Here is a 10,147-nt window from a genome sequence, read left to right as displayed (position 1 = left end):
AGCTCTTTCACTTTTCAGACTCAGTGACAGGGGTATTCTACCTTTAACATAGTAGAATTCAGAAGAGGGAACCCTGATTTGAACAAAAAGGTGTTTAGTGAATAGTTGGAATACTCTCTTCCCTTGAATAATTATAATAATAAAACGAAGAGCAATGGGGAGAGCAATACTTACCCAGTTTAAACATTAGATTACTAATATATTATCTGAAAACACTGCACCCCAGATTGTTTTTTGGCTTGATTACGTACTCCATGATTGGCTGTCACATACCTTGTAGCTTCCATTACACATTTACAGTAAATTTTTCCATGATTAGGTTGGAAGTTGCCTTTTACACAAATAACTTGTGTCACATGCGAGAACCTCACCCATTTTGATATTTATAGCACTGTAAGCACTACAAATTACACTCATATTTCTTTAGAGTACTTTTACAAAATGTCTGTTTCTTGCATATGTTACCCTTTTTAAAAATAAAATCAAAAATAATATGCAGAGTGAATGATCATGACAGGCCTGAGCTTTAAATTTACAGATTATGGTACAAATACCTAATTTATGCGGAGCAGGAAGTGCCACACTGCACACCTGTATGCTCACAGCCACCTGCACTTAAGTTCTGGACACTTACATGGCTCTCCGTTGCAGGTCACATGCTTAAATGACAGGTCTGGATACTGAAGCACAAACGCAGTCGGTGAGAAGCTGAAACACATTAATAAGCCTGACACTTCCCTGATTCCCATCTTCACAGCAGAACACACACAGACATCTCAATCCAAAACATTTTATTGGTTTGCTTTGACAGTAGTTGGCAATGCTGTACTATCAAAGAGTCTTCTGACGCCCATCCCAGCCCTCCTTGGTGTGTATAAATTAGGCAAACCCCGCCATGGAAGATAAACTATTCATTTAAAATGCAGGGATTGCCCCTCCCTCTCCCCCAGGACACGCCCCCCAGCTCAGCCCTTCGAGCAGAATGCCACAGAACTGCAGGCTACGTGGGCGTGTCCATCCTGTGTGTCACTCCAGCGATCCAATCAATCATCATCCACTGTGGGCGTGATGTTCACGCCCCTCCGGATCTGGCCCCAGCCAATCAGACTGCAGGAAGAGAAAGCAGACAGATGAGACATTGAGTAGGGCTAAATGATCTGACAGAGTAAGAAAGTGCAGTTTTTGGCACAGCAGGGGTGGGAAGAGCAGGGGATAGGTACAGGCCCCAAACAGAGGAGGGCCCAGTGTTAATCAGATGAGAAAAGAGGGCTTGGGTGTAGTTGGTGTAGTGTTTGGTAGAGAGGGAAGGTACAGTGTTGGTTGTAGGAGAGAGGAGGTGTAGAGGAGGTAGGTGTAGTTTCGGGTGGAGCTGGTGAGGTGTAGAGGAGGTGGATGTAGTTTCGGATGGAGGAGGTGAGGTACGGAGGAGGTGGGTGTAGTTTTAGGTGGAGCTGGTGAGGTGTAGAGGAGGTGGGTAGAGTTTCGGGTGGAGGAGGTGGGTGCAGTTTCGGGTGGAGTAAGTGGGTGCAGTTTCGGGTGGAGGAGGTGGGTGTAGTTTTGGGTGTGGAAGAGCTGCTCACCGCCAGTGTTTCTCCACTCGGCGACTTAGCGCAATCTTCTCGCCCACCTCGGTGCAGACGGGGTTGGTCAACACGATCTTAGCCAGATCAGCCCTCACCGCGCTGACTCTCCCCCCTGTGGACAGCGACCCGATGTTCACCATCAGGACCTCGTTCTTGGACAGCTTCTGAACCTGCAGTCACACAGAGGGGCTCGGTCAGACAGCACAGCCACACTGCAACAGCAGCACCTCGCTCAGGCGCTCACAGCTTCCTGCAAACACTCCCAGATCCACGGCCATCACAGCGAGTTTCAGCACAGAGGCCTGACCTCTGCAGAGGTGAAGTGTGTGTCTGGCCAGCTGCACAGGGGCTGTGTGGTTGGTAAGGCTAAGAGTTTCCTCAGAGCTTAAATCTGCTTCCATGTTCCGTTTAGTACCTAGTGATAAGAGTATCGGCCCAAGTGAACATGTCAAGGGCTGTAACACAAGACACAGATCACGTGTCAGGACCTCCTTCCCACAATGCACCACTCACCTTGGCTGCTTTCTTGTCGCCCTCTGTGCGTACTCCCAGAAGCCTCCGCAGCAGGAAGTAGGAGATCTCCAGCTCAGTGAAGATCTCGGGCAGCGCCCCCACCGCCCCCAGAACCTGTCCCACCATGCGGTCGGCCCGGCACAGTGTGGGGTCGATCTTTGTGCCCACACCTGCGTCACACGGAGGGACGGCACACCTGAGTGTCACCACGCATCACCAGTATGTGATCTGTCACTCACACACTCTCTCTCATACACACACGCGCACAGACAGAGAACCACTCTCATGATCTTACTCGGCCACTTTTGGACAGGACACCGGAAGCACTGCACTCAAAACAGGAAGTGAGGTGAGGGGGGGGGGGGGGGGTACCTATCAGGCCTCCAGGAGCTGCGTACTGCAGGTCATTGTGTTCGGCGAACAGCGAGACGATCTTGGAGAAGATGGGTTTGCACATCAGCCTGCCTTCATGGTCCTTCGACACGATACCCGGCCGCACCTCCAGCTCCTGCCCCACCTGACACAGGGAGGGAGTTCCTAACTATCTAATAACTCTGCTATGTCTCCAACAGCAACAACACAACAATTTATCTTCAGTTATGAATCAAGGTCATTGATTATTCAATTCAAAATCTAACACAATCTTACAAATAAGGCACCAAGATTATGAACAGCAAGAGAACCCCAGGACAGGAGAGCTCCTGATCCACAGCTGTACCCCTCACCATGTGACACTTCCATTATGCTGGTACACAGCTGGGGGTAATCACAGGCTTCTGCACTGATGCAGCATATATTGGCTGATCTTTACAGCATGTGGATGGGACGCTAAAGTGAGCTGTTTATGGGAATGAGCCATCCAGGTGATATGTGGTGCTGCAGTGGGGGAGGGCTGCAGGTCTCACCTTCAGCACCCCTTTCAGGATGCTGCCGCCGGCCACACCCCCTTTCAGGTCATCCACCTCGCAGCCTGGCTTATTCACGTCAAACGACCGGATCACTGCAACACACACGTGCGCAGACACACACAGAAACACATGCATACATTCAGATAAGCATGTTTATTCTACTGTAATTAAAATAAGCTTTCACATTCACAGTAACACTGCATTTCCATATACTGAATTTCCTTATTTTGCTCTTATTATGAATTCATACTACTGAGTTCCAGCACTGCATGTTATAACTCCGTAACTCTGATATTATATAAGTAACAGAGTCTGTTTAATGACAGCTTGTCCCAGGGAAGCCACATTGCTTACATCATTTCAAATATTTTACCAATTTATACAACCAAATCTGTTATTATATTTATTATGTGTCTTTACTGAAACACCACCACTAAAGGTGCAGCTGTGCTCTTCCCAGGGCTCGAACCAGCACCCCGCCGGATTCAGGGCTCGAACCAGCACCCCGCCGGATTGGAGGCGCGGCTGCCGGGGGGAAGCTGCTCACCGATAAGGCGTGGCTCGGAGGTGAAGTCGCGGATGGGCACAGGGATCTTCTTCACTATGTACTCGCACACCACCTCGATGTTGTACTTCAGCTGGGCGGAGATGGGGATGATGGGAGCGCCTTCTGCCACCGTGCCTACAGGGGGCGCCAAAAACACCACATCACGCCACCGAGCAGAGAGCGCACAGCCCGGTGCAGAAACGCTGAGCGTGGCTGAAGCCCCCTGCGTGAAACGATCACTCCGACGGACACCCACCCTGCACGAAGGCCAGGATCTGCTCGTACTGCTCCTTGGCCTGGCTCTCCTTCACCAGGTCGATCTTGTTCTGCAGGATGAGGATGTGCTTCAGCTTCATGATCTCGATGGCCGCCAGGTGCTCAGACGTCTGCGGCTGGGGGCACGACTCGTTCCCCGCTGTGGGGACACGCCTCTGATCAGCACTGTCCTTAAAAGCCCAACACTTCCACACGAACCGTGGCACTCAGACAGATTGGGGTGAGAGATTATTGGTCAATGCAGTGGAGGGAGTGAGTGATTACTGGTCTGTCAGGTGGTGGGGAGTGCTTACTGGTCATTAAGGTGGACAGGGTGAGTGCTTATTGGTCATTAAGGTGGACAGGGTGAGTGCTTACTGGTCATTAAGGTGGACAGGGTGAGTGCTTATTGGTCATTAAGGTGGACAGGGTGAGTGCTTATTGGTCATTAAGGTGGACAGGGTGAGTGCTTATTGGCCATTAAGGTGGACAGGGTGAGTGCTTATTGGTCATTAAGGTGGACAGGGTGAGTGCTTATTGGTCAGTAAGGTGGACAGGGTGAGTGCTTATTGGTCAGTAAGGTGGACAGGGTGAGTGCTTATTGGTCGGTAAGGTAGAGGAGGAGTGCTTATTGGTCAGTATAGTGGACAGTGTGAGTGATTATTGGTAAGTAAGGTGAATGAGAGGTGAATAATCACTCCCCCTATTGGTCAGTGAGAGGCTCACCGATCAGCAGCAGGGCGGCGTCCATCACTGCAGCACCGTTCAGCATGGTGGCCATCAAAATGTCGTGACCCGGACAATCCACGAAGGAGACGTGTCTGTGGGAGACAGGGGAGGTCAGCCGCACCTGTGTGTCACCTGCCCGTCACCTGGTACACACCTGGCACACACCTGCCCGTCACCTGGCACACACCTGGCTCAGGCTGGGACTGTACCTGCCACATACAACCCTACCGTGTGCTGCATTCTGTGGCGCAATCGGTGGGATTTTAAACACCAACGTGGACAGGGTGGCTAACGCTAACGTGGACAGGGTGGCTAACGCTAACGTGGCCAGGGCGGCCGAGGGTCCTCCTCAGCGCTGCCCCCAAAGCGCCAGGGGCGATGGCGCACCCACCTAACCAGTTTGAAGTTGCCCTTGGTGCCGGGGATGTCGGTGGGAAACTCGTCAGGAGTGCTGCTCCCGCACGACCTGTAGCACTCTGGCCGAGGACAGCTGGGGTCGTCCAACTTATACACCTGCAGGAGAGACAAGGCGGAGTCAGGGCGGGGCAGGGGGTGGTGTCAGGCACCCGGCTGTGTGACAGCATTTACAGATCTACTCTGATCAGCCAATTTCAACACCAGTCGCATTCAATCAAAAGTCTGACAATGTATCACCTTATGTCATATTGTATATCATCATGTCAATTTTAAAGTATAGAGTCACTGCACATTTCATTCAAAATACATCTAGCAAGAACATCTCTTCATAAAAGTTTCAGGCCTGAAACCGGTGTCAGTGTTCAGGTTTGTATTCTTGTTTCTTTTTGCAAATTAACAGTAAGCACTCTGCAGTCACCATGAAAATAAACTGTTATAAACGAAACCATCAGCTTTAAGGTGATGTCAAAGAAGAAGAGATTTAGGAAGGTAGTCCCGAGTGGCTCAGAGGTTAAGACATTTGTCTTGAGTACAAGCCTGGGTTAGTATGACTGGGAGCTCAAAGAGCCGGGAAATAACCGGGCAGCACAGGTCAGGGCTGCTGGTCGTGCCTGCAGGTTACACTAGTAAGTGCTGTGAAGCACTGGCCAACTAGCAGTGTGAGAAACGAGTGTCACTCCTCTATGCCTGGATTGACGCAGTGCAATTTGCAATTTCAAAAATAGGGTTGAAAAATGGGAAATCTTCTAGAAAAAATATAAAAAGGATGTTTTACAGTATTCTTACAACCAAGCTAACATGAGGAAGTGATATTCTTTAAACCATGCATGATAAACTGTACCATTGTCGAGAGGTTACAGCTCCCAAAGACAGAGAGGACACCATGAAGACAGGGGGACAAAAGGGTTAATGAAGGATTGTGTAAAACTGCCACACCAATGCAGTTAAGGCTACAGGGTTACTAGCTTCTCCAGTAGAGGCTTTTTGCTTAAAAATAAAAAATTATCATGGCCTACGATGTTAGTCAAAGAAGCCTGGTCAAAAGCAAGATGCCCAAATGCACGCTCCTTGCAGTCTGGTTTCTTACTGGTGTCTAACTACAGAGGCAGGACCCCTCTGTCACTTCCAGCTGTGAAATCTCGTGTTGGTCATCTCTGCGCAATCTGTAGCTGTTCAATCACCAGCTACATATGGCAGTGCGATACACATTCCTCACTGTGGGAAGATTAAGCTTGATCTGCTAACTAACAAGCTAGTTTTGGTCTGAGAGGTAGTAGCCCTTCACCGTGTCTGTCACATTTTGATAGCTGGGTCTATTACAGTTAAAAATATGGAGACACTGACTATACTGAGTGAACATACAGCAAACAAATGGAGACCATGTTCCAAACGGCACATCGGAAACAAGGGCAGTCCCTCTCTGATTCCGAGGGGCTGTGTGAGCAAGTTCGATTCCAACGTCATCGATTCTTTATGTACTGAATTTCATAACTAGCTAACTCGGTAGTTATGCAGCAAGCATTACCTTGTAATATCAGCTTTGTAACGTGTAACTATCTTACTGGATAGCAGTTTTACGATGTTGCTCCCATACGGATGTGTGCCTCACAGGACCCAGTCAAACTGTAAACTGACTCACAATAAATTATCTTGGCTGATGACAAATCCAACTGGCTGCTGAAGCAAAACGTTCATTTCAGACCCTGCCATGTTGTTCCACGTTTGCAGAATTTATCTTCAGGACATTTCTCAAACAGAACACCGATATTCGAAAACAAGAGTCCATTAATTTAGAAATTTGCTTTAGAAACTCAACCACTTATAAGAATCACAGGTGCCTGGCAAATGGTGTTATCCAGAGCAACTAACACAGCTTACGATATTTACGAGCTATCTTCCTTTAATCCTCTAATATGGTGGAGTTCAGAGCGTTACCATTGGAGAGACTTGAAGCTGCAGCCTCAGTCTGTCAGAGAAGATGCACCATCAGCCCGCTGTAATATGCTCTAACGCTCTGATGTGGCATGTTCTAACGGTGTACTGTTATGTGTTCTAAGCCCCTTCCCAGCATGCTTTGTAATGACTGATGAAATCCTACACCAATGCCAACAGCGTAATGCGCACCAAATACTCACCTTTGGCACAGACCTGCTTCACACATCTATCCCTCAAAAACATCAAACATGCCACTTGCCATGTGGAGCTACTGGAAATCCTGGTAACACCAGGTGGTTTTGTGGTTGCACTGCATGACTTTGCCTTTGGAACTGAAATATTGTAGAAATACAGCTGCTGCACCACACCTCCTCGCTTGAACAGAAACCCCCCCGGATGGTGTCGCACCTTGGCGTTGGCGTATCCCAGCTTGATGGTGATGTTCCTCTCCAGCTCATTTTTAAACCTGACGGTGTGCACCCCAGAGATGGCCTTCACCACGGTGGACTTCCCATGAGCCACGTGACCAATGGTGCCTGAAGCAGAAGGGGGAGAGGTCAGGGGTCACAGGTCAGTGCAGAACGATCAGGGGCATGTTTCACAATTAATAATCTCATGAATTTAATAACAGATTTGGGAGAGGGTCCCGAGGGCATGGCCACTCACCTATGTTGATTGTGGCCTGTCTGCTGATGATTTCTGGGGAGAGGGGTGTTAGTGTGCTCACATCCTGGGGAGGGTGGGAGAAACCGAGAGAGGTCAAAGACTCCATTCACACAGACTGTCAGAGAGGTCTGACAGACCATCCACAAAGGAACTGAATCCATCTGAATTTCAGGAGGCTTCTGCCCTTTGGATTTGCCTGGTCTCCGCTCTGACTGGTCTGATGGATTGTTCCCTGTGCCCGCTGGGTTGGTGGCTATCACCGGGTACACCTGCATCGTCGAACTGTCACCCGGGAACCAGTGATTGCTCTGAACTGCAGGCGGCGGGTTAGTGAAGCCCCACGCTCTGCCCTACAGATGGGCCGCTACGTCAATGAAACGGTGTCATGGCAACCACGGACAATACGCGTGGTGGGACAGAGAAGGGTTTAATGTCAGTGACCTAACGGTAACCCTAACGCTTTTACCATTTTAATCCAGCAGTTTTACTGGAAAACACAGTGTTTCTATAAAACCGCTGTGGTTACCACATTATAGAAAAGGCTCAACGAGCAACTGATAATGTTAACTACTGACAATCTTTGTTCAAAGCCTACAAGCGTAGTCTAACTGTTAGTTAGGTGCTAACTAGTTACCTACCCAATGTTAGGTAGGAACCACATTGATTGCTGATGTACTAATCCCGTTTGCCTTGATTCCACATCGCCAAGCAAGATCGCTTGCCAACTAGCCAACACTGTATAGATTTACCAAGATAACGTTAGCCAGCAACAATTATTCAAGGCGATCGCTACTACACAGTGTATGTCAGCTATCTAGTTAACCAGTAGCTCAGTACACGGTGTTCTGTTTCTGCCGAGGGTTAGCCAGCCAGACCTCGCTGGTTTAGCTAGTTAGCAGGCTGAGGAAGACGGCTTCAGAAAGACATGTGAAAATTATTCACAAAACAGCAGACGACAGCTGGATGAAGCGTCATTTATTGGGTTGGTGTGATGGGGAATACGGCTCTGGTGTAAAAGCACGCCGTGCATGGCTGTATCTGTGGGTCCTTGCGCCCATCGCATCATGTGCGGCTCCGCAGCCGGTGTTCCGGGAATCCGCCCAACACAAACCCAACGGCCCGATCCCACCCGACCCCGGCACCCTAAGTTCGTCCAAAACACGGCTTCCTATGGACCCATTCACAGAAAAAAACCCGTACTCACCAAGGTACTTAAATCTTGCCGAGAGAGATGGGGCTGGCCCAGCGTTACTCCTGACTCCTCACCCGCCATCTTGAACCGAAAAGAATATTGCGCTCCGCTGCGATCGCCTGAGTGATTTTATCAAATGTTGTTGAAATATTTTTTTATTGTGAAATGTTTTTACTCCCGCGGGAAACTTTTTTAATAAAAAGATTACACTATCTAGTCGAGTTATATATTCCCGATCTGATTTTTAAAACAACGGGCCCACGGGTCTTTTGATGCGAGATGATGCAATAGGCTACGTTACGTTGTTTTGTGTTATAAATTAGTTTACACATAACAATACAAACAGTATGAACGATTCAGTAAATATATTATATATACGATAATTATCACCTTTATGGCTGTAAGACAATTCAGATATTCTCGTGTGAATAAAAACTCCTCAGTGGAGTACTAAACGGTGATCGTTAATAAGCACAGTTGAAGCCATTAAGAGGCTCAACTCGCATGCGCACAGCTATTCTTCTGCCAAAAATTAATGCCACCACTTTTCGGTGGAGTTTTTTATGTAATGAAGATGATATTAAGCCTAGTTACTAAGTCATAAACAAGTAGGGAACGCTGTGAGAACTGTCAGCACACGAAGCCTGAAGTGCCGAGTGGTGTCGCTGATCCTCGAAAGATGGCGACACTATTTCGTCACGTCAAACGCCAAAAATCATTGTGCTGTTTGGGGTCCGTCTATTTATTATGACGTCAGTCACTCGCCAGAAGTGTAGTTTTTTTGTAGTATTTGTCTCTATTGAGACTCCCCTGAAAACGTTGCTTTTAAAGTGGAATAAACCGCTAACTGACCGACAGCTCAATTACTGTACAAGAAATTAAACAAACTTATTGCAGTCAACACAAAATAGCATATAATGAGGAAGTATATAAAACAATATTTAAAATCTAACCTGTTGAACAAAAGCTAATATCTCTAGGTTTAGAACTTGGAGCAGAGAATAAACTGTGTATTATTTTACAAACAAAGAAACTGTAACTGATTTGTTTTAACAGAGTTTTATAGGAAATCATTTTAGAATGATTTAAAACTCTTTATTCTGAGAAACACAGATACCACTATACATTCTGTTGGTATTGATGTTTTCTTTGATTTCAGGGCATTAATGTTTGTTATTAATTCCATCTAACGCTTCCAACAGCAGCAGAAACGCCCCTGAGATGCCACAGCCTGCTCAGCACTGACTTCGCTGCAGATTTATACATGAAAACTCAGCCACTAACATGCAAACACAGGCCCTGCTGTACATCACATCCCAAATCTGTAGTAGCTTGGTGTCTTGGTGTGGTTCAGCGCTATGAACTAAATGAATTTTCTCTTGAAATTTACTGTACACTTGTT

At 47.6% G+C, this 10,147-nt stretch overlaps 1 protein-coding gene across 1 annotated transcript; it reads right to left on the bottom strand.

Annotated features, from left to right (window-relative positions):
- Positions 1–776: 776 nt before the first annotated feature.
- eif2s3 (eukaryotic translation initiation factor 2, subunit 3 gamma) lies at positions 777–8,853 on the bottom strand. The gene is made up of 12 exons (XM_036521160.1): positions 8,758–8,853; positions 7,554–7,617; positions 7,296–7,423; positions 4,927–5,048; positions 4,533–4,627; positions 3,808–3,966; positions 3,552–3,686; positions 3,002–3,096; positions 2,469–2,613; positions 2,097–2,266; positions 1,581–1,753; positions 777–1,107 (listed from the first exon to the last, which is right to left on the bottom strand). Exons 1-12 carry the CDS (start codon positions 8,824–8,826, stop codon positions 1,044–1,046), a joined length of 1,419 nt encoding a protein of 472 aa, XP_036377053.1. The 5' UTR covers positions 8,827–8,853; the 3' UTR covers positions 777–1,043.
- Between the last annotated feature and the right edge of the window lie 1,294 nt (positions 8,854–10,147).

This window comes from Megalops cyprinoides, chromosome 2 (assembly GCF_013368585.1).
Source record: "Megalops cyprinoides isolate fMegCyp1 chromosome 2, fMegCyp1.pri, whole genome shotgun sequence".
Taxonomy (NCBI): Eukaryota; Metazoa; Chordata; class Actinopteri; order Elopiformes; family Megalopidae; genus Megalops; species Megalops cyprinoides.
Note: the sequence above shows the minus strand (reverse complement) of the source record. Positions and strands in the feature narration are given on the sequence as shown.

What these genes read in the sequence shown, in the direction of transcription:
- eif2s3 (XM_036521160.1), bottom strand. Translation starts at nt 8,826, where the DNA reads ATGGCGGGTGAGGAGTCAGGAGTAACGCTGGGCCAGCCCCATCTCTCT. An exon ending in TGGGATACGCCAACGCCAAG is followed by an intron (nt 5,049 to 7,295) that starts GTGCGACACCAT and finishes TCTCTCCTGCAG; the next exon opens with GTGTATAAGTTGGACGACCC. An exon ending in GGCAACTTCAAACTGGTTAG is followed by an intron (nt 4,628 to 4,926) that starts GTGGGTGCGCCA and finishes TGTCTCCCACAG; the next exon opens with ACACGTCTCCTTCGTGGATT.